This window comes from Barbus barbus (genome assembly GCF_936440315.1).
Source record: "Barbus barbus genome assembly, chromosome: 14".
Taxonomy (NCBI): Eukaryota; Metazoa; Chordata; class Actinopteri; order Cypriniformes; family Cyprinidae; genus Barbus; species Barbus barbus.
Genome location: NC_136742.1, coordinates 1,191,428 through 1,216,042, shown reverse-complemented (window position 1 = coordinate 1,216,042; position 24,615 = coordinate 1,191,428). Strand labels below are relative to the sequence as shown.

Sequence of the window (24,615 nt, the reverse complement as noted above, 5' to 3'; positions counted from 1 at the left end):
TAGCTACCCCCATTTGATCCATGGGAAATTTATAATTTTGTCGTCATTATTTCGTTATAAGGAGTTAAAAATGGCTCTTATCAACCTTGATTTGCATTCTATCGCATTATTTTAACATTATTTTAACAGTTAAAGTTTTGGGCGGTTATGGAATCACTGAGCGCCGTCGGCGGTGTCACGTGACTCGGGCAGTACGTCAGCACGCTCGGTGATCGGGTGTCACGTGACGTGCTGTGCGTACGCGGCGGAATTGCAAGTGAAGATGGCGGACGAGGAGGCCGAGCAGGACCGCAGCGAGCGGAGCGACGCTTCCAGCGCTTTAAACGCGCTCTCGACGCGACTGGGGGACATAGCGGCGGCTCTGAAGACCAGCCAGGAGTCTCCCGACGAGCGAGCGTCGCAGTACTGCTATGAGTTCTGTCAGGTGAGCGCAGACTGTCCCTGAGCTACAGCACACAGCGACAGTGATGCAGTAAACTCGCTCCCTGGCGACCTAACGCGGGTTTAGACGGTGCTCCGCGGTGCTAGCGCGTTTACAGAGGCTCAGCCCGGCACTCGGGACTGTAAACAAGCACGCAGTGCTGCAGAACTGGTCATCTGTCACTCCTCGGTATCAGCAGCTAGCAGCAGTATACACTAGCCCTCACTGCATCATTGACATAACCTTCCTCCTCCTCATCCTCTGTCTCAGATTGGACATCATTATAATGCTTTGCTCGCTGCACAGGTCGCCATAATCTCACACTGCACATGGAAATAAAATGCATGGTGTTTGTAGATGATGGTGACGTGCAGTGAACTCCGCAAACTCGCAGCCTTCATTATCAGCATGATGTGCAGTGATTAGCAAACTATAAAGTGCACTGATATTGTGACCCGACACACACTTCACATCATTATGACCTGCCACTTTCTGCCCTTCGTTATCATCACCATGATTATAACCTGCACTGAGCATGATAACCTGACTCTCACTTCACTTCAGTGTCTGCATGGCATATATCATCATCATCATCATCACTGCATGTCATATATCATCATCATCATCACTGCATGGCATATATCATCATCATCATCACTGCATGGCATATATCATCATCATCATCATCACTGCATGGCATATATCATCATCATCATCATCACTGCATGGCATATATCATCATCATCACTGCATGTCATATATCATCATCATCATCATCACTGCATGTCATATATCATGATCGCTAGCTGCTGCGGTGCACAAACATGACACTTCGGTGTGGTTTCACTAGCAGGAGGAAAAACTGAACAAAGTTTTTAATTAAACAGTGGTTTATTGAATAAATAGGCTAGATCTTCAAATAATTAATGTATAATTAAAATGTCTCAGGTAGATCAGCTCAGCTTAAGCCCTTTTACATTACTATAATCGTACAATTAACAACACAGCCCAAACTTAAATTCAACTACTGTTTATTTTCAAATATATTAATCAACACTCAAATTAAAACAAAAAAAAGTATCCAATCATGTAAATTGCACTCAATGCAGCTTTTAAATTAACTTCTAAATTATACAATTTCTATTTGTTGTTGAAATATATTAATTTATCCAGTGGCCATCGTAACTTGTTTCATAACAGATTTATGTAAATTTAGATTAAATAATTAAGACCTCACTAGCAGGTAAACTATAATAAGTATATAGTCTAATATTTAATGAAATGCTCTTCTCTAGACTTCATTTCTCTAATGAGCTAACGAGTTGTGGACATTGACGACTACATGAAATGCTAAAGACGTTGTTTAGCAGCTGTTTTATTGACGTCTTCGGTTGAAACACTGATCCGTTACACGAGGCGTGACATGTTCATTCATGTTTATTTCACAGAGGAAGGGATCTCTGCGGTTTATACAGCGATCAGTCTCGCCTCATCAAAGACAGCATTTATTATTTGAATTAAATGAAAAAATGGGCAAAATGTTAAAGATGAGACTTTGTTTCTTGTCAAACTGTAAGTTTGAGTGAAGCTATGCTCGCGCAGTGGTTACTGTAATGCTGTTTGTTCTGAACACGTGCTGAACCGAAAGACCTGTACTGACAATTATCAGTGAGTACATGTTCCATTACCAATCACTGCACAGCATTCATCAGCTTAACTTCAGCGCAAGCACTGTCTGTTTGCCTGGAGAGCTCTGTTGCTCTGTGTGTACTTTCGTTTACGTTTGTTTTTCTGCTGCAGTGAGTTGCTGTGCTGGTGTTTCGCTCTGATGGTCCACTGACCTATATATCTGTTGTGATGTGGGGGTGTGTTTCGTCTGTTCTCTGAGCTCAGGAGGAGAGGAGGCTGCTGTTGTTGGAGAATATCACGGTGCTGATTTGAGGGACACCTCTGATCTTGAGAGAAACCGCAGGGACATTTCTGGACCGTGAGCAGTCAGACTCGCTCTCTGATGTTCAGTGTGTGTGTGTGTGTGTGTGTGGAAAGACAGAGAGAGGTTTTAGACGGCGAGCAGTCTGTCCTCATGATATATATATACATGTTCAGCTAGTCTCACTGATGCTTTCAAGACAATCGCAGTCTCTCGCAGTCTCTGTTGGCCACTTTTCATTCACAAATCCTGATAAATTTTGCATGTTGGCCAATACCCATCCAGTATCAGTGTTTAATATCTATGTCTCTCTAATTACACACCGCTGCATTATAAATGGTTGTCACATTTTGATAAATTATATTAGTCATATAGTAATTATGATTAATGGCGTAATGGTCTTCATTATTCACTATTCATTTCACTTATGTAAAATCGGAGTCCTTCATTCATGTATGTGTCCCTGCAGCACAGAAGCAGTCATGAGTAGCACAGGTATATCTGTAGCAATAGCCAACAATACATTGTATGGATCAAAATTATACATTTCTCTTTTATGACAAATCATTAGGATATTAAGATCATGTTCCATGAAGATATTTAGTAAATTTCCTACTGTAAATATACCAAAACTTAATTTTTGATTAGTAATATGCATTGTTAAGAACTTCATTTGAACAACTTTAAAGGAGATTTTCTCAATATTTAGATTTTTTTGCTCCCTCAGATTCCAGATTTTCAAATAGTTGTATCTCAGACAAATATTGTCCTATCATAACAAACCATACATTAATGGAAAGATTATTTATTCAGTTTTTCAGATGATGTATTAATTAGGGATGCATCGCTCCGATTCTCAGGATCGGTATCGGCTCCGATGCGGTCAGTTTCTGCGGATCGGGTATCTGTCAGACGAGACCGATCCAAATCTGATATCGTGCGTATACTATTCTGTGTTATTGTTGAGCCCCACGAAAGGCACAAAAACATTATAAAGCAGCATAAAGTTTCCGTGCACTATACTTCAGGTGTTCTGAAGCTGTTCCGTAGTTTAATCTGAGGTACAGATGAATATTAAACTCTTCTCTCCGATCCTCCATTCATCGATCGTTCGGTTGCTGAGGTTTAAAACTGTTAAAAGAAAAGGCTTAAACTTACTCACAGATTTAAGACACTACGCATCAATATCTCTTTGTACTTTGAATGTTTCTATGTGGACTCAGAGGCCTGTGCTGTGACTCCGAGTCGCTTCAAGAGCATCATTCAGCGCACGGGATGAGCACAAGCGCTTTCTGCTGCTCTGTAATAATACTTTTGCGCAAAGAACGATTATTAACAGTCTTTCTTGTTCTGTCCTATCTATCATATGTTGCTGCCTTCATTACTGTGCTATAGATTTAAAAGAAATGTCTTTTAATTTTATAGTAGCTTATATATTAATATATATAAATGTATTTGCTTGTTTTTTCATGAATGTATTTTACAACAGTTCAAAGAGCAATGTGTGTAATTTCACCAGATTTAGTCCTGCACTTATTCACTTTTATTTGTAAATAAAAATGTTTCACTAGGTTTTATAAAACTATTGTGCACCCATGATTTTTCTAGAGTATCTTTTGCTGTATTATAAACCAAGATTATCATAGTATTTTTGTCATAGATTATGATTATATATTTTTCATTAAAATTAAGTTATCTATATGTAGTAGATTGTGTTTAACACAGAATAACACACACAGACACACAGAAGTATAGAAATGCTACATCGATTAAAATAAAACTGCGCTGATATCGGATCGGATCGGTATCGGCAGATACTCAGAATTTTCAGGATTGGATCGGTTCTGAAAAAATGGTATCGTTGCATCACTAGTATAAATCTCTATTTCAAAAAAATGGACCCTTATGACTGGTTCTGTGCTCCAGGGTCACATTTCACTTGTACTCATAGGCCTGTATGATTTCCTTTTGAGCCTTTGGAAAAATGATATATGTAATATAAATATTTAAATGAGCCTTTTATTCAACTTTAGCCTCAGTCCGTACATGTTTAAGTGATCTCAAAGACCATAACATCTGTCGTATCAATGCAGGCAGGCCTGGTGATTTAGAGATAAGTGCAGCTTGTGTCCCAATGAGATCTGCACCCTGATAACCTTTGACCTTTAGAGTCTGGTCTGCTGTAATGGCCGTCAGACGTGTGAATGTCTAACACTGGTTGTTAATAATATCAGTTGATTTGGTTAATATGAGCTCTGTAGCGATGTCAAAAGTCCTGCTCCAGAGCCGAATCGATATCAGCAGTCTGTCTGCACTGGTTTCTTTCATGTGTGTCAGGGCTGCGTGATTTATTTTGTGTGTGTTCAGTCTGGCGCTCTATTTTTGTCTTATCTATAAGTTAATTATAAAATGCATTTCACACACGAGTGACTTGAGCTCGGTGAGTGTTTCTGTCTGTCATGTGAAGAGGATGTTTCCTTTACCATTCAGCTGTGTGTCCTCCGGTAGATTGACTAGCTGTTTTTAACAACACATGACACAACTGTTAAAAACTAATGAATGTGTACATAGAGTAAAACAAAAAGCGTGCAGATGTAATAAGAATGCAAACTGCCCCTTAATGCATGTTCTAAGCACCCAGCGCCAGTACCCTTGAGTTCAGCGTGACTTCAGGGGCTCTCGGGTGATCAGAGCGATCACGTTTGTAGCTGATTCAAGTTTTGCAGAGCTAGAGATGCATTGGTCAGAACCAGCTCCAAACATGCCAACCTTTTCCTTTATTTTATGCAACCTCTGTCCTGCACTTGCCAACAAAATGCATTGCAGCCATTTCCCAAAATGTCATTTGTCTGGAAATATTACAAAGCCGAAAAAGAGATAAACCGAGGCCAGAGACGCAAAGAAGAGAGCAGAGAAAATACTGTGGCAGGCAGAGCAAGATCACCATTCTCAATGGAGCAGGGCTCGCAAAATCGCTAGCCCGACGTCCCGGGGCTATTGTGTTTTCCAGTCGGGCTACCAACATGTATCACTGCCCTCCCCGACGGGCCTTAAATACAGGACTCCCACTCAATGTTGCGCACGCGACCGTGCTCTTCTTCCACCGCGGCCGCGCAGAAGAAATAATGTGCCTCGCGCACACAAAAAAATGAGTTGGGAAGCCATTTGATTGAATGCCGCAGTAAAAGGGAAAGAATAGCAATGCTGGAGCAAACCGCTATAGAGCTGATGTCACGACAGAGTTAGAGCCGGTTTCACAGAAAGAGAACGATGTGCACCAAACGAGTCGCTGTAGAAACTGAATACTTCAATAGTTGCTCAACACGAGAGACAACACAAACACAATGACATGAAATAAAGCATCCTCCTGTATTAAAGAAGAGTGGCTTGATTAAGTGCTGGAAATAGAGGAGGATGGGTAACTAAACTCTGAAACATGTTCAGTCTCACACAAGAGTATTGTACAAACTGTACTTCAGAACCATGTTTAGACAGATATAGAAGAATTCATGTTCATGTTTTATATTTAACACAGATCTCAGCTTAAGATTTCCTTCAGTTTCTATTCTATTCTATCAGTTTAAATGGTTTGTTTTGATTAATATATTATGTTAGGGCTATATTATAAACCTGATAATAATTGACCTTGTGTTTGAGTCTCTTGCTCATCAAGGCTGTATTCATTACAAAAATACAGAAAAAACCGATATAGTGAAATATTATTGCAGTTTCTAATATTGGTTTCCTATTTTAATACCTATATACCTTTTAATACTTTAAAACAGCATTTATTTCTGTGATCTGCAGCTGTATTTCCAGCATCATTACTCCAGTCTTCAGTGTCACATGATCTTCAGAAATCATAATATACTGATTTATTATCAGTGTTGAAACTGTTGTGCTGATCAATATTTATTTGGAACCTGTTACTTTTTTCTTTGATTCTTTGATTAATAAAAAGTTTAAAAGAACAGCATTTATTCAAAATAGAAATATTTTCTAACAATAGAAGTCTTTACTATCAATTTTATCCATTTAACACATCCTTCCTGAATAAAGTTCATTTAACTTTCTTTAAACTTTTTTAAAGTATCTTTTAAAAGAAAGAAAAACATTTCTGACCCCAAACTTTTGAATAGTTTATATTGTAACACAAAATCTCTATTTGGACTAAACGCTGTTCTTTTTAAGAACTGTTCTTTCTTTTTTTTTTTTTATATATCACAGGTCCCAAAAAATACAGTTTAAAACAAATAAAAAAGCAGTGCAAGTGTTTCCAACATTGATTAAAAATCAGCGTATTAGAATGACTTCTAAAGGATCATGTGACGCTTTGCTTCACAGGAATTAATTACATTTAAAGTATATTAAAATAAAAACATTTATTTGAAATTGCAATAATATTTCACAATATTGTTTTGTGAAATAATATTCCGTATTTTTTATCAAATAGATACAGTCTTGATGAGCATAAGAAACTTCTTTAAAAAACTTTATTGATCCAAACGTTTGAGCTGCAGTAAACATGTTTTCTCAGGTAACCTAAAATGTACATCATTTAGTTACATCAAGGGTCAAATCAAATATAAACAGCACATTAAAGTTCAAAGTTACACACTTTATTTGTGTGCGTGCTGTACAGGTCTGGTGTAAAGAATGCTTTTGCTCAGGAGACAGAAATGTCCCCCGATAGAGAAACGTTTTTCTCAGCAAGAAAATAATGAGACTGAACATTGCTCACACGGGTCCTTAAATTTGATCCAACTAAACTGAAGAGTTTAAGGCCTTAGACAGGGTTAGGGTTATTGAAAATGTTTTGATTGACATTTATGGTTATTTTATTTGGGCTAGTTAAATGAATTTTCGGGCTACCAAGATCTGAAGAGTACCTGCCCGAAGGGATACCAGGGATTTAGATATTTTGCGAGCCCTGATGTGCAACATCCTATATATTATTACTGATGGTCTTTAGAAACGTTTCAGTGACTTTCCATCTCATCTCCACTTAATACCTGTTAAAAGTATCATTTATAAGCCGTAACCAAGGAAACACTATATTGCTGCTGTTTCATAAGCACATTTTTAGTAAAAATATTTAGCATTATTAGCAGAAGTTCACAAAGCTAAAATTTGACCATTCTGTTTTGCTTTAGATCTTGAACTGATACATTGTAATGTAAATGAAAGATAACTGCTCATTGATATCGGCCATGAAAAATCATAATCCATCCATCCCCAGTGTTCACTATAACTGAGTAAACTAGGACGAGTTTAAAGAGCAGCCCCTGCAGCAATCACAGTTCATTCAAACAATGAGCGCCATTGATCTTTTTACTTGGTATCGTCAAACTTCAGCTGGTGTTGTATAACAAGTTTATTTGTATGTTCATTTTTCAGCATTTTAATAAAAATAAAAATATATATTTTTTTTAATGCACTCTTACAAAAATGACTGTACTTTTTTTTCAGTCATTTCCAGGTCTGGATAAGCATGAGAACAGAGAACAGGAAAATATTTGTTTCCCCTATTCTTTTCTCTAACATATCCAATTGAGAAAATGAATGTATCAAACAAGCAGAGAGTTTTCATGGCATTTGGAGCAGGCAGCCGAACATTTAGTGATCGTTTAACATGACTGAATGAATGTAAGGTGCATGCATTTATTTCACCAAACCATTTCTCTGTCACAATTACAGCATCAAAGTGACGTGTCAGATTATGCAGATCATTATAATAACAACACGCTTTTATGACCAGAGTTTTTGAGCATTGCCATTTGCGCTGTGTGAGCTGCAGCTGAAGAGTATGAACAACCGTAAACTGAAGCGCTTCGGAGTGAGTTCATGAACACAACACCTCCTGTATGAGATTAAATCAGACAAATACAAAGTACAAGTAATGTTACAAAATGATCATGAGCGTGCTTGTCAGCATGTGTATGCTATCTTCCTGTAAGAAAACACAGCCAACTAAACACAAAGAAAGCACAACTCTCACAGTAGTGCTCTCATTGTAATGTTATGTTTGTGACAGATTGGCATTGCAAGACTTTTTTGAATGTCAGTTGATCATCGCTGTCTCTTTCAAGTATCATAAGTGTGCTGCCAGATTAGGGCAGACTGGTGTTGTTGTAGTATTGACGTGGGTGTTTGTGCTCGTTGCAGACGCTGGTGGAGTATGCCAGTCTGTGGAGGAATGAGGAGGAACCGTTACCAGTGCTGGAGGTTTACATCACTGCCCTGCTGAGCTTTGCACAGGCGTCCTCGTACCTTTCTGCCCAGTGTGAAGAGGTGCCGGTCGTGCTCGAGAGGCTCTCGCTGTAAGTATGCACTGGGAAAAAGCTGATTATCGGTCTTTTCCTGTTGTTTTTTTACTTTGTTATTTGAGTTTAGAAGTATTTGTTGCATTTCTTTCTGTAGGAGTTGTGCAGAGTTGCTGCTTTCTCTGCCCCGGAATATCCCAGATGCATTGTGGGACAGGTTCAGGTCATCTGTCCAGGTAAATTTACCAGACTGAAGTTCTTAGATACTAGTATTTACTAGTATCAGCTTTGATGGCTTCTACAGTAATGGACAAGAAAATCCTAAGTCCATAACGTCATAGTCAACAACAATTGTGACCCTGGAGCACAAAAGCAGTCATAAGTAGCACAGGTATACAGGGCTTAAAGTTCTCCGGCACCGTGCTGCATCTCCGGCGTGCAACGTTTGGCTGTGGGGGGAAAAAATCCTACATTTAAAAAAAACTTGTTGATATCACTTTCGAGTCAATAAGTTCGCCTTCCGATGGTATGAGAAGAGCACAGCCTTCACTCTCAACCAAACTAACATTATTAGCCAATCAGAATGTTCTGCTCTTATAAACACGAGGCACACATAATAGTATCAGAGCCGCAGCTCTGATGAATGGAGAAGTGCGACATGTTGAAAAAGGTGGTCAAATGGCCATCTAGTGCATATTTAGATAGAAAAACGAATTAAAAAGCAGCAGAGCTTTGTAACAGCTCAGAGTAATCATGTCATCATAAGAATGATATGATTGCCTGATCAAATTTACCGGGATTTTAGAAAAGGTCCTGTTCTCACATGATCTGCTAATGGTAACTCGCCGGTAATTTACCAGTAAAGACTGTATGTGTGAAAGGGTTAAACTCTTCCTCTGCATATGCTTTGAATTTAAATAGCTTAATGATCATCTGGGAAAACAGTGTGCATCATCGCACTAGATTTGTAACGTAAATCATTTATAAACCTTTGCCAACACAGGAGAATACATCAACCTATTTCTAAATATGCCATGTATTGTACATCGCGATTCCAAAATATACGTTTCTGAGTTTGCATGTGGCCAAATATTAAAATTGAATGGATTTAAACATGGTTTAATCACGCTGTAAAATTCAATTGGTTATGTTCTTATTATGTATAGGCATATTACATTATGTATTTTAACAGTGTTGTTCAATAAAACCATGTAATTATTTGGTTTTGATATTTTATTTGATCCAATTATTATTATTATTATTAGTTTATATGTGAATAGTCATGCTAAAGCCACTTGGGTCTATTTGTGTTCGTAAAAAATATCAGATTATTCAATTCTCAAAATAATCTGATTACTTGATTACCAAAATAATCATTAGTTACAGCCCTAGATTAGTTAAAATATTTCATGTTTTACTTTTTGTAATTAAAAGACTAATATTTTGTCATTGAGAATTTCTTAAAAATAATATTAAAATATCATCTCATTCTAGTGAACCAAGTTCATCTCGTGAGTTAAACGTGTTGTCACAAATCTCAATTTCAAAAAATGGACCCTTATGACTGGTTTTGTGGTCCAAGGTCACACATGCGCATTTTCCAGGGTTTTCTTTTGTGTGATGTCAACTGTGTGCAGATCGCCCATCCTCTGGTCCAGGAGAAGGGAATCAGCAATCTGATGATTCTCTCCACCATCGCACGAGAGCAAGGGGTCTGGAGCAATCCCACGCTGCAGGGCATTCTCACCAACGACATGCCACCGCAAGAGAAAGGTGCGTTATCTTCAGATCGGTTTGAGAATCTGTTAAATAACGTTTCTCTCCTCTTCAAATATGACCTGACAACAAAACTGACATGTTGGTAGAGTTAACCTGTCAATCTGCATTACACCAGCATTAAAAAGGTGTTTATTTTTTCTCTGTAGTCTGTGAGTTCCTTGCTCTGGAAGGACAAACGCTGCTGCGGATGCGAGTGAAGCACCTGATCAAAGAGAGCTGTGTGGATCAGGCTGCGTCGCTGGCCAAGGCCTGTGCTGAGCTCTCTGACTTTGAGGAGAAGGGACACTTTAAGCAGATGTACCTGGCTTGTTTGTGCACTGCTGCTCCCCAGGAGGTTGTAATGGAAGAGGTTAGAATATACACTACCCATCAAAGGTTTTTGAACAGTAGGATTTTTTATGTTTTTTAAAGAATTCTCTTCTGCTGACCAAGCCTGCATTTATTTGATCCAAAGTATTTTTGTTGTACTTTGGATCAAATTAACATTAACATTTTGAAATACACTAGTCAACATTTAATGTGAATCAAATCCTTTCATCAAAGTTGTCCTAAAATCAAAATGCGTTCTTATCTTAGGACAGCTTTGATTAACTTTTTTGATCCATTTCAAATGTTGACTACTATATTTTTACTAATTAATATAACAGTTTTCTATTTGAATATATTTTCAAATGTAATTTATTCCTGTGATTTCAAAGCTGAATTTTTAGCATCATTACTCCAGTTTCATGATCAGAAATCATTCTAATATTCTGATTTTTTTGTCAGGTTTCTATGATGACAAGAAAGTTCAGAAGAACAGCATTTATCAGAAATATTTTGTAATATTTTGTCTTTATCATTACTTATGATCAAGCATCCTTGCTAAATAAGTGTTAATTTCTATAATCCCCCCCCCCCAAAAGCATTATCCTGACTGCAAGCTTTTGAATGGTATAGTGTATAATGTTACAAAAGCTTTTTATTTCAGATAAATGCTGATCTTTCTATTCATCAAAGAATTCTGAAAAAAATGTACTCAGTTGTTTTAAATATTGATAATAATAATAATAAAATTGTTTCTTGAACAGCAAATCAGCATATTAGAATGATTTCTGAAGGACCATGTGACTCTGAAGACATCACAGCAATCAATTACACTTTAACACATTCAGATAGAAAGCAGTTATTTTAAATAGTAAAAATAGGCTATTTCACAATATGACTGGTTTGTATTTTGGATCAAATAAATGCAGGCTTGGTCAGCAGAAGATAATTCTTAAAGAAAATAAAAAAAAATAATAATACTGTTCAAAAACTTTTGACTGGTAGTGTACTTCTATGTCTGCATCTCACCACATCTTTTCAGATTTAGGGGTTATGAAAGTATAATTTTCATAAGCCAAAGCTTAAATCTATGCAAAATAAGTACATCTTATGCAAAAGCTGTGAATTCAAGCTTAATTGTTGTCTATAGGCTTTTGGAAGTACATTTCCATTCTTCAGTAGATATCAAACAGGGCTTACATCTGCGACTTCTTTCCCTACCTTTTCAGCTCTCAAGAGTGGACTGTCGTGATGCTTTAGAGATGATTTGCAACCTTGAGGCTGACGGTGATGAGAAAGCTGCGTTTACATTGTGTTCTGGTTTTTTGACCCGTCAGATTCTTCAAGAGGACTCCTACTGTGCTTGGCAAGTCACAAACGTTACCAATGTCAGAATAACCAATGTAGAGCTAGGAAATGACAAATAAGAATTTGCTCCAGCTTTGATAAATATCTTAAAAAAGGCTTCATACAAATGTCATCTTTCATTTCTAAATAATTTGAGAGATGTCATGTGTTCTCTGGCAGGGAGTTGACTCTGTTCTGGGGGAAACTGCTCAAACGATTAGAGACTTCAGAGCAAGGCTTTTTGGACAGATGCCGTCAGATGTCATTTCTGTCTAAGACTGTGTTCCACCTGCTCTTTTTCATTAAAGTCATACAGTCAGAGGTGAGACTTCTCTTTTTCTCACTTCATGCAGGTAATTTTAAACGTGATGCTAAATACTAAATATTCCTTTTCCAAATCACCAGATGGACAAAGCTGGACTTTCGACTTGCGTTGAGCTCTGTATACGAGCTCTGCAGTTGGAGTCGTGCGAAGGAAGCACCAAGGCCACAGTCTGCAAAACCATTTCCTGCCTCTTACCCTCGGACCTGGAGGTCAAAAGGGCCTGCCAGCTGACAGAGTTTCTCCTGGAGCCAACCGTGGACTCCTACTATGCAGTGGAAACGCTTTACAATGAGCCAGACCAGAAACTAGACGAGGAAGATCTACCAGTACCGAACTCGCTGCGCTGTGAGCTCCTTTTAGTCCTCAAAACCGAGTGGCCTTTTGATCCTGAGTACTGGAACTGGAAGGCATTAAAACGCCACTGTTTGGGTCTTATGGGAGAGGAGGCCTCAATTGTGTCCTCCATCGATGAACTGAACGATGGTGACCCTGAGGGCTTAGGTGGAGAGACCAGCGTATTTAGCGAGGAGTTCAAGGACGTCTCACAGTGCTTCATGGATGCGACAAATGAACTAAATGAAATAGCAGATCAAAGGCAGAAGAACAGAGAAATGAAAAAGTTACGAGAAAAAGGATTCGTCTCGGCTCGGTTCAGAAATTGGCAAGCTTACATGCAGTACTGTGTTTTATGTGATAAGGAGTTCCTTGGTCACCGAATAGTGCGCCATGCGCAGACTCACTTCAAAGATGGATGCTACACCTGCCCGATATGTACAGAGACATTTGAAACGAGAGAGACTCTTGAACCACACGTTGCATCGCATGTGAAACTTTCATGCAAAGAGCGTCTCGCTGCAATGAAGACTAGTAAGCAGTTAACCAACCGCAAAACAGCGGCTCCTGTCATAGCTGCTCTGAAAGCTAAAGGCAGTGAAAATCAAAAAGTGAAAAAGACAAAAATTAACTGTGGTGGGCAGTCCAAAAAACATAGCAATGGAGATGGCAATGACTCTTGCGAAGGGAATATTTGTCCGGTCCATAGCTGCAGGAGGGTATTTAAATATTTCCGTAATCTCGTTGCCCATGTGAAGGATCATGGTGACAACGAAGAAGCTAAGCGATTCCTTGAAATGCAGAGCACAAAAGTGGTGTGCCAGTATTGCCGTCGTCAGTTTGTCAGTGTTGATCACCTAAACGATCACCTCCAGATGCACTGTGGCACCAAACCATACATTTGCATACAGCTTAATTGCAAAGCCAGCTTTGACTCCAATGCCGAACTTATTGTACATAAGAAAGATCACCCGGTCTTCAAGGCTAAGTGCATGTTTCCGGGTTGCGGCAAGATTTTTCATGAAGCCTACAAACTGTATGACCATGAAGCACAGCATTACAAAACATTTACCTGCAAAGCACCAGACTGTGGTAAAGTGTTTCATTCACAGTCTGAGTTAGACCTCCATGCGGAGGGCCATGTCACAAAAGTGGGAGGCCAGTGTACGGACAGTCAAAGTATTCAACCAGCAGACCCTCATCCAGACCACTCCAATCCAAACAATCAGGGCTGTGCTCAGCCTGGCTCGATCTCTGTCACCCCTCTAAACGACACTGGCACAGAGTCTGAGGTGGATCGTCCATCTGGCATGGTGGTGATAAAGCATTCTGTTGAAAATATGATAAATAGCGCTTTTACGGTTTCTGCTCAAGAGTGTGTCCATTCTGGGACTAGTAAACCTGAGCAACAACACATCCATCAAAATCCCATCCATCAGCATATCCCCCAGATCAATGACCGCCTGGGCCAGTCAGCCGTGGACACTCACATGCCTCATCTAAATCAGCATAGACCTGAAGAATCTCTTCTGGAGGCCTTGATGAGTGATTCAGATCCCATGCCGTCTACATCTTCATACCAGAGTGTGTTGGAGGACTTTCTGCCTGTTCCACCACCTGACGGTCAGCTGCAGACAGTTGATTCAGGTGCTAGTCCATTATACAACAATAACAATGAACTATTTAGGCAGTACACTCCTAATCCTTTGGCTCCGGTTCAGGCATCCTATCAGAGCATGTACAGCAGTAACATGACGGCTCCAACACAGACGTCCCACAATGCAACACCACTTCTTTCGTTGGGTCAGATGCTTCCTCCTGTGTCTCAGACGCTTCCTCTACAAATGGCTTCCGTGCCAAATAACGGACAAGTATTGGAGAACAAGTCTGTGAAACCGGTAGACACGAACATTACCCAAGTGGTGAAAGAAAAAGAGAGACACAAATGCCCACATGAATCATGTACTCGAGACTATAGCTCTTACAGAAGTGTTACTAAACACATGAAGGCTGTTCATCCTGACTTTTACACGCAGTGGAAACTAGCAAAGAAAAACAATGCGCCAGGAAAGTCCAAACTCAGATCTGTTCCTGTAAATGGAAGCCACAATAAAGTTGTCAATCCACTACACCAGCTGGGCCAAAGAGTCCCTGGGCCTGGTGTCCAGACACAGAATCCCCTTGTCCAGCCTCCTCCCTACTCAAACAACTGTACAAACCCCAACTATCCTTCTGTCTCCTCTCACGTCACTGCTTCCCCAGGGCATATCTGTACCAATGAAATGGACAATGTATTAGATCCAATTGTTCTCTCTCATCTTGGAAATGGCACAAATCGGCCTCAAATGGCAGCGGACCATTTGTGGGACCCCAGGAACAATTCGGTACTCCAGCAACAGACATGTCATTCTCAGTCAATGACCCAAAACATGAACACGCTTTCTAGCGGTCATTTTACTCACCTGAATGCAGCTTCTAGTGACAATGCACAGCAGAGAGTAATGAGCTATACTACTCTAAAACCGCATAATAATCCTAATGTTAACCCAGCACCAGCTCAAGCAGACAGTGTTCAAAAACTCAATGGCGCCTCAGATGACAGTCTGCATTCACTTGGCAATCTCATTCCACCGCAACAAGTCATGAGTCCTAATGTGGTGGCAGCCGTTAATTCAGTAGCAGAGAAGAATCTGGGAACTACTCAGATGTCTGTGTTGCCCCCTTACACTGACAGTTTGAGCAATTCTGTTCCCAGAGATTCTTCAGCAGCTTACCCGCAACAAACAAACAATGAATCGTTTTCTGCAATAACCAATACCCAGTCTTTGGTGAAGTTGGAGAGATCTGGAGAGACGGCTTTAGGTTTGCCACTTCCTAACATTGAAACTCCCCCATCAAACGGGAGCTCTCCACGTTCTCAGAGCAACACTGGAAATGTGTCCAGTGATGGGGCCAACAAAAGAGTTAAGCGAAGCAGAAGAACAAAATGTCCTGCCATTATTAAAGATGGCAAGTTCATTTGCCGCAGGTGTTACAGAGAATTCCAGAGTCCCAAATCTCTTGGAGGACATTTATCTAAGCGATCTCATTGCAAGCCATTCGACGAAGCTGACCTGACAGCAGACCTCCCCAGCTCATTTCTTGATCTTCTTAACTCGCCTCATCCAACATCGTCTTCATATGTCAATCTGCCGCAGCCTAAGGGACCTCTTGATCCAAAATTATTCCCGAATGTCACTTTTCCCCAAGCCAATGGCACTTACACTAGCAATGACAAACAGACGGGAGGAGTGTTGAAGCAAAGCCCGTCAAATCTGTGTGCGAGCTCTGGAGAAGAACAGCAGACGGTTTCAAACCCGTGTGGTCCATATGCTCAGAGCAGTCGTATGTCAGAAACTAGTGTCATACAGCACACTGGTAGTGTCAAACATCAGCTACAAGCAAGTTATTCTGAGATGTCTAACCCACTGTTTAGTGAGAGTGTCAGCGATCCTCTTCTTTCTCAGTTGTTGGCTGATGACCAATCTACTTCCAGCATTAATAGTGGTTCATCAGATGTCAGTCAAATTCTTCAAGCTGAAACTTTAAACAAAATGAAAGATATCAAGGCAAAAACAACCAACAGCAATGCAAGTGACCTATCAAATGATGGACTTCTAGCAGCCATGGCAAGTCTTGCTCAAAACCTGCTGTCTGAAAAGAGTGTCAAAGAAAGACTACGTGAACAGATATTGGCTGGAGACCTACACAAAAAAAGCAGCTTACCTCGTGGCTCGAGTGTAGACAGTTCCTGCTCACAAATGTCTGTTGCAAGTCCCGTCAGTGGGGATTCACAGCGTACCTCAAACTTAATTCAGAATGAGCCTCAAAGTGAGCAGCAACCTGTGGGAAACACAGCCGAAGTCCCTGTCGAGTCTATTTCGCAATTGGGTGAGGTGAGCTCAAATGATAGCTTAATTCACACCATTTCCTCTGTGGTTTCAGGAAGTGCTGTCAGTGATCAGTCCAACCATACACCCATAACCAATGTGGATGAAGTGTTGGAAATCCAAAAAGCTCTTGAGAAGCTTGACCTAGACAGAGAAATCAGTGAGGTTACCAAAACTGTGGATAGTCCTGCGGTGAATGGTGAACAGCTTAATAAGCCAGAGTCCAAAGATTTACCCAGTGAGATACCAAGATATGTGAAACCATTTGCATGTGACAAAAATGGTTGCACTTACAGTGCCATGACAAAAGATGCTCTTTTTAAACACCTTGTCAAGGTGCACAATTACACAGATGAGATGCTCACTCGAGTGAAAGACCAGTTTAATGTTGCCCCTTTCAGCTGTCAAAAATGTTCCAAGGCTTTCACACGCAACTCCAACCTCAAAGCCCATTATTTGACAGTTCACAACTTTTCACAGGAAGACATAAAGAAGATGAAAATTAAGGCTCAGTCCAATCACAGGCACCAGGAGCGTGACAGAGGAAGCCCTTGTCCAGTGCCAGAAATTCCCAATTCAGTTAAAAACACTCCACTTATGGATGCATGCCAACAGCAGAACAATGTTGCATGTGCATTGGGCTCCACTAGAAAAGATAATGTCAAAATATCACAGTGCATCACTCCATCGCTTGTCCAGCAGTCAGCCTTTGTGTCTCGAGGTAAAAGTCTTTCAGTGGGAACTCCAACAGTAGCTCCGCAAAATCAGATGTCGTTTCAGCCATCAGTGATTGTGTCTGGTCGTTCTTCAGCGACTCCAAGGGTGGATCAGTATGCAAAAGGATTGTTTTCCACAAAGTCTTCCCCCATTTCTGGCCCGGCCTATGTGTCACCATTAAAAGAGATTCTACCCATAGCTCCTTTTCCCCAGAATCCTTCACCACTAAATCAGTCCTTGGACAAAAAGCCCAAACCTCCTAGCAAGCCTCGAGTGGCAAAGCCGAGAGAATCTCCCAAAAAAACAAAAGAGAAAAAACCAGAGGGCGATGATGTTTTCAGCCCTTACAGACCATACCGTTGTGTTCACCAGGGCTGTGTGGCAGCTTTTACAATTCAGCACAATTTGATCCTACATTATAAAGCTGTACACCAGTCTGCTTTGCCTAAATTTGAGGTCAACAGTCAAGACGAACAGAACGAAGAGGAGACCGAGGACAAGGAGAGAAGTGAAGAGAGTGACGAAAAACTGGACATGGACATCAAGGAGGTTGATGAGTTCAGGTGTCAAGTCAAAGACTGTTCTTGCATTTTTCAGTCAGTTCTAGACTTGCTCCAGCACTACCTTCAGCTCCACAAATTAACCCTTGAGAAAGCAGGTTCCATGATGTGCAGTATGAACCTGGGCAGGTTTCAGTGTGATCAACCAAACTGCTCGGAGACTTTCACCGCTTTCTGGAAATATATCAGCCATTTCGATCAAGAGCATAAAGAAACCAAGCTCTGGAAAATCGACCCTGTGGAAGGGATGTTCAGATGCCCAGTGGAAGGATGTGATTGTGCGTACAGCACGCGGTCAAATCTGCTGCGACACACCATGAAGAAACACCAAGACGTGTACAAACGGCTGCTCATGAACCCACGGGAAGGCAAGAGTGGGGTTAAACTCGGTCGTCCCAGGAAGTATGAAATTGACGTTGTCGAGAAAGAGAACCGAGAAACCAACAAGAAACCCATCAAGAAGGGAGCTGTTAAAAAGAGAAAAGCTAACAAAAATAACTGGACCAAATATGGGAAACCCATTTTGAAAACAAAGGAAGAAGCCTCTGCAATGTGCACCAAACGCTTGCAACTGCAGTACGCTTGTATGATAAAGGGTTGCGAAACAGTGACCAGTTCTGAGCGAAATATAATGAAACATTATCTTCAGCATGGACTCCCAAAGCAATATCTGGAAGAACAGAGAAGCAACTTCATATACTGTAAAAAGTTACCCCGATCCAGATACAAGCGCATCGCTTCCAGAAGCGACGACACGGATAATTCAGAGGAGAGCTCAATTGAGATGACTGAGAATGAGGAGGTCACTGAGCCTGGCCAAAGTGAGTCAGAGTTCTCCAAGCCTACTTCTGAGAAAGAAAGCACAGAGGATGCCGATCTGTCCGACGGAAAGCCTTCTACAGACACATGCTCGGAGATATCTGTGGTAGTTAAGAGACGGAGAGGACGTCCACGCAAGGGGGAGAGTGAAGCGAAGAAGTCCTCCGGACCTAAAAGGGTGACGAGACTAAGAACCACAAGGAGTTCTGCAGTCAATTACGTGGACTTAATCTGTGACTCCACGTCCTCCAGCACTACCATGGCACAGGAAGATGCCTCTGGTCAAAATACGCCGCTGAGTTCGTTCAAGCCCATGGGATTTGAGGTGTCCTTTCTTCAGTTTCTGCAGGAATCGAAGACGTCCCAGAAGAGGAAAGCTACGGTACCCTTGAATGGAAATCCACGCAAAAAAACTACTGCTTTCCACCTGAAGACTGCGACGGTCGTGTGCAAAAGATCAGATGCCAAATTGCATTCGAGAGAAGTCCTGAAACTTGTTGAATTTAAGAATCCCCAGAAACTGACCTCGCTCAGCAACGTCACCTTTGAGGTGCAGAAAGTTTTTTCCGGCGTCTTTGAAATTCTTCTCAAGCAGCTTCATGAAATGCAACCCACGGTGATCCTTCAGAAAGAGAATTAATGTGCAGACCCTCGTCTCATGTTGTCTGAACTCAGGATAAGGTTGATGGCTAACTTGCTGCAAACCAGTACCCAATCATTAGTTGTACCTGGTAGTTGATCTCTAGCTGGAGGTGAATGCTGAACGATCGGTGCAGGTCAAGGAGCTGTGGGATGTTTGATGATCCGGAAAACACTACACACCCACTATCTTAAAGGTCCCTAGTGCGATGTTTATTACTTAACAGAACTGTCTATGTTAAGCTCACTTTATAGTTGCAGTAGATGATGAAATACCTCTAAAGCATGTATGTCTTTACGAAGCTGTTCAGCACATTTCTGTTGCCTTTGGAGTTTTTTTTTTCTTTTTGAGTGTTGGATAGACTCGTAATTTTTAATATTCCATTGGACTTTTTTCTATCCAGCTGAAAGTGAATATTATAAATTCTGATGTTATGTAGTGCTGTGTATAATTCCTAATTGTTTTGGTCCTGTTTACCTTGTAAATCTGAAATTTGTCAATAATGTTGTGTGTGGCTCTTTGATCAGCTACTGCCACCAGCAGTCTGTATGTTAATCAATAGCAACCAATTTAATACAGCTTGCATTTTGGTACTCTGTGTTGGTCTCATCCTTACTTGCAGTTATTGAAATTATAAAACTTCTGTAAGGGATGTTTAGGGAATCGAACATGATTAGTGCAGTATAAAAAACAATTATACCATATATACATGGAAACAAATATAGTTTATCTATTGACTATATAAGCTATATGGACAAAAGTATTGGAACACACCATCCTTTAGAACAGAAAAAGGCACTTCCAAAACTATGGCTACAAAGATGGAAACATAATTCTTGCATTTAAAAATTTTATTTTTATCTCTGTTGCAACAGTCATTTGGAAGTGTCTAAAATGACTGTACCCATATGCGCAAGCCATTGTTCTTTGGTGATGATTTTTTGGCTCAAGATCTGCATTTAAAATCACAGCAGAGGTTTCTGCAGACCAGTCAAGTTCCTCCACACCGACTCAGTCAATCATTTCTTTTTAAACCTTGCCTTATACACAGAGGCATTGTCATGTTAAGAGTAGAAAAGTTCCCTGTCCAAACTGTTGCTATAAAATTAGAAGCACACAATTCCCTGGAATACCATTAAATGCTTTAACATTAAGATTTGTATTCATGGAAATTACTGAAGTAGTCAAACCTGTTCATTAGAAGGGGGTGTCCCAATACTTTTGCCCATATAGTGTATGTCAGTCCATAGTGCTAGGTGCTTTTAAAGTTGTAGAGTCGTTAAGGTTTTCTTTCTGTTCTCAAGCCACTTAAATTTGAATAACACGCTGATCCACCATGATTATCTGACAAGGTTATTTATTTTCGACATGCAAAAGAAGTAGTCCTCATAAGTACAGTTGGTTTCACTTTACATTAGGGTGTTTTAACTGCTGTGTACTTGGATCTAAAATAATGAATAGTTTGGTACAATGCACTTATGTTCATGGTATTGCAAATCACTTTAGCTGCTATTGAGGTGGGATATGGTTAAAGTTAGGGGAATGATTAGGTATGGTTAGGTTTAAGGGTGGGTTAAGGGTCAGCAGTGTAATTAAAGATGTATCTACTGAAAGCTACTTTTAAATGTAAGTACAATATAAAAACTTGTATGTACACAAAAAGTGCATTGTATCACATTATTAATTTAAGTACATAGTAGTTAAAGACACTTGATATAAAGTGGGTCCGTACAGTTAAATCAAGTGGTGCTCGTCTGGTTCTGTAATAGGACAATACCACAATAAATATTTTAATCATACAAAAATAAATATATTAACATGGCCATACATTTTTCAGGCACAACAATATGCTAAATAATCAACATAGTTTCATGTTCTCCACACAAAACACACTGTGGTTGACCAACTTTCCCTCGTTCCAAATGAACCCTGATTTAATGTCATCTTGTGTAGTTTGGTTGATGGTTTATGAGTATGAGGGCATGCAGACGTCTAATTTGACTAGATGCTAATCAAATAGCAAAACTGTCTGCCCTGAATACAGTACAACAAAATATATGAGAAGTGTTTTCTCTTCCCCTTTTGAAAGTTCATACTTATGTTATGCTAATGTAGCTCTACGTAACTGTTGCTTGTTATTTGCATTTGATCTTCCTTGCTGTCTGCGAGCCATCAGCGGAGAAGAACTGGTCTAGCATGCTTCCAAATAGCCCAAGCGCTCATGCAGCAGCAAGCTTTGGGCTTTCCCTTCCAGCTGGCGCGGAATGAAGCCCTTCTTCTTTGGACATGGCTAGCAGCGGCGGCGAGACGAGAGTGAATGTTGATGGAGGCCCTCTTTCGTGAACGGGAGTGTACCTCTTACTGAAGCACTTCCAGCACTGCTTCGATATGATATACATCATCTCCACCACATTCAGTGCAATGCACAGTATAGATGTACAGCCCATGATATAAAGGAAGACTTTCTTCTCGGTGGCTTTTGCGATGTAGCAGTCCACCGTGTTGGGACAGGGGCTCTCCTCGCACTGAAGCAAGCGGGGAACATGGAAGCCGCTGTACAAGAAGTAGAAAGCCAGCAGAGTGGCCACCTCGAAGGACGTCTTGAGGATGAGGCTCATGATGTAGGTGAAGAACAATCCTCCGTCGATGCTGCCTTTGTCCTGGTACAGCTTCCTCTTGTACTTGCTCTCTCGGTGCTCTCTATACGCCACGTGCAGAGCCACCAGCAGCGATGGGGTGGACACCATGATCAGCTGAATGGCCCATAGCCGCACTTGAGAGATGGGGAAGAAGTGGTCGAAGCAGACCTGCTCGCAGCCCGGCTGCTGTGTGTTGCAGACAAAGTCTTTGAACTCGTCCTTCCACACCTGCTCGGCGGCGGCCACGTACACCAGGATGCGAAACACGAAGAGGATGGAGAGCCAGACCCGCCCGACGACCGTAGAGTACTTGTTTACCCCGCTTAGCACACTCTCCAGAAATCCCCAGTTCATCTTTCATCGGGCTGCTGCGGAGGCAGAAGGAAACCAAGAGTTCAGTGCCTTCAAATCACCGTGTGCACTCTTAAATGGTTAGTTAAGTTCACCCAAAAATGAAAATTCTGTCATTAATTACTCACCCTCATGTCGCTTCAAACCCGTGAGACAAATTAAGATTTATTTTTGATGAAATCCGAGAGCTCTCTGACCCTGTATAGACAGCAAGGGAACAGAAATGCTCCCACAAACGTAGTAAGGACTCACATCAGGGGTTCAACTGTAATATTACGAAGCTGTGTGAATACTTTTTGAGCACATAGAAAACAAAAATAACTTTATTCAAAGATTTTTCTCCTCCTTCATAAAATTACGGTTGAACCACTGATGTCACATGCACTGATGTCCTTACTACGCTTCTGTGTCATGATCGTGGTACAACCCTTGCTGTCTAAGCAGAGTCAGAAAGCTCTCGGATTTCATCAAACAAATATCTTAATTTGTGTTCTGAAGATGAACGAAGGTCTCACGGGTTTGAAGCGACATGAGGGTGAGTAATTAATGACAGAATTTTCATTTTTGAGTGAACTATCCCTTTAAAAATAAAGGGTCCCATGAAGAACTTTTAACATCCATGGAACATTTCCACTGGACAAAATGTTTTTTATAGTAGAAAAAGGTTCTTTAGATCAGTGGTTCCCAACCACTAACATTTTGCATGTTTACTTAACCAAACACCAATTTTAGTTCTTGGATTCTCTACTAATAAACTCAGAACCTGAATCAAGTGTTTGATTAATGGAAAATGTCCAGTGTTGAGGGCTCCAGGAACCACTGCTTCAGATGATTAAAATGTTGTTCACAGTAAGAACAAAATGGTTATTTTAAAGACTGAAAGATTCCCTGGGGAACCAAAATGGTTCTACGGTGGCATCGCTGTCAAAATCCCCCTTTGGAGCTTTATTTTTACAATTAATGTCATGTTTGCACTCTTTAGACAGGTATACTTACAATCCATAATAATCGATCAAGAAACTTTTCCAGAGCATAGTCAAATCTATATTTCAGAATCAGATTGAGTTTATTCGCCAGCTGTGATGATGACGATCCATTCTTGTGAGATACTTCTGAACAAAAAAAGCAAATAAATGTTAAGTATTTACCTTTCATGCAGTCTTGATTCCCTTCTGCTCTGCTGGTCTTCGGCTGCTCGACTGTAAATGCGACGAGAGCAGCTTCTCTCTGCTATTTGATAGTCAAACACACCTGGTGCAGATGCCACACCTGTTTGGTTACTATGGCAGGACTCTTATGTCACTGGAAACGCTCTGCTCTGAACAGGACGGTGTTTGGTGTGTTTGCTGAATGCATGAGGTGTTGTGAGCCTCGTAGCCTGTAGTGTTAGCAGTGTAAACACTCGAGCAGGGCCAGTTCAGACGCACCCACTCATGCCCTTGACAGACGCTCACAGTCTCCAGGGTCACGCTCGGATCAACAGCTAACACTCCATACACAAACGCTCAGTCTCAGCGTTTGTGTATCTCAGTCATATCAGGACAATCACATTTCCATATAACTAGGAATACTTTAGAACTCGATGATCATTAGTTACAGAGCATTCAGCTGGTAGACAGCATCTTCCTCCAACTGCAGCCGTTCAAACCTCATGTGAGCACAAGTGTTCATGTTACTCGGTCATTTCAGGTCTAAAACGCTGCAAAGACTCGTTGATTTGTTTGTTTGTATGAAGAGTGCTGTGGGTTTGTCTTTCACAGGTAGCTCTGATGCAGATTAATGAGGGTTATTGCAGATAAAGTAAACCTGTAGAGGTGTGTAACCCAATAGGTTACGCATGCTGTTTTAATGAGAAACCGCAGGCTGTTTGTGCGTGTGCATGAATTACTGATGAGCTCAGCAGCACTGATAGTGTTACCAGCACAGAAAACACAGTCTGCTGTCAAACACCTTCATCTGCGATTGCTACAGGTGTTAAAAGACAGGAGGAGAAAAAGGATCCTACATCAGAGACGTCATCAGGCCCTGTTTAACCAGCTGTCTATAGAGGCACTTTCACGTGCATCGCTCATTTATGTTCAGATTTATGACAAACCTCTTGAGATGTGCTGGCTCTCTACAAAGGAAATACAATTATCAGTTCATCAGTATACAAGCAGACAAACAAACGATAAGAAAAATAAGAAAAACCCATAGGTGTTAATGAAACACTGCAGCACAAAATGGCCAGTTTCTGGTAATAAATAAACAATAGAT

At 40.7% G+C, this 24,615-nt stretch overlaps 2 protein-coding genes across 3 annotated transcripts; one reads left to right on the top strand and one right to left on the bottom strand.

Annotated features, from left to right (window-relative positions):
• Nucleotides 1–129: 129 nt before the first annotated feature.
• On the top strand, nucleotides 130–19,967 carry LOC306880632 (zinc finger protein 292-like). 2 transcript variants are annotated; one of them, XM_079434275.1, is made up of 8 exons: nucleotides 130–424; nucleotides 8,517–8,671; nucleotides 8,772–8,850; nucleotides 10,252–10,387; nucleotides 10,540–10,742; nucleotides 11,929–12,065; nucleotides 12,227–12,368; nucleotides 12,452–19,967. In XM_079434275.1, exons 1-8 carry the CDS (start codon nucleotides 263–265, stop codon nucleotides 19,367–19,369), a joined length of 7,932 nt encoding a protein of 2,643 aa, XP_079290401.1. In that variant the 5' UTR covers nucleotides 130–262; the 3' UTR covers nucleotides 19,370–19,967. The 2 variants fall into 2 exon arrangements, with proteins under 2 accessions (XP_079290401.1, XP_079290402.1); XM_079434276.1 differs by having other exon boundaries at nucleotides 242–424; nucleotides 11,929–12,069; nucleotides 12,231–12,368.
• A 744-nt stretch (nucleotides 19,968–20,711) lies between these two features.
• On the bottom strand, nucleotides 20,712–23,568 carry LOC306879903 (gap junction beta-7 protein-like). The gene is made up of 2 exons (XM_079433138.1): nucleotides 23,508–23,568; nucleotides 20,712–22,376 (listed from the first exon to the last, which is right to left on the bottom strand). Exon 2 carries the CDS (start codon nucleotides 22,360–22,362, stop codon nucleotides 21,589–21,591), a length of 774 nt encoding a protein of 257 aa, XP_079289264.1. The 5' UTR covers nucleotides 22,363–22,376; nucleotides 23,508–23,568; the 3' UTR covers nucleotides 20,712–21,588.
• Between the last annotated feature and the right edge of the window lie 1,047 nt (nucleotides 23,569–24,615).

What these genes read in the sequence shown, in the direction of transcription:
- LOC306880632 (XM_079434275.1), top strand. Translation starts at nt 263, where the DNA reads ATGGCGGACGAGGAGGCCGAGCAGGACCGCAGCGAGCGGAGCGACGCT. An exon ending in GTGCTCGAGAGGCTCTCGCT is followed by an intron (nt 8,672 to 8,771) that starts GTAAGTATGCAC and finishes TTCTTTCTGTAG; the next exon opens with GAGTTGTGCAGAGTTGCTGC. An exon ending in GAGGACTCCTACTGTGCTTG is followed by an intron (nt 12,066 to 12,226) that starts GCAAGTCACAAA and finishes GTTCTCTGGCAG; the next exon opens with GGAGTTGACTCTGTTCTGGG.
- LOC306879903 (XM_079433138.1), bottom strand. Translation starts at nt 22,362, where the DNA reads ATGAACTGGGGATTTCTGGAGAGTGTGCTAAGCGGGGTAAACAAGTAC.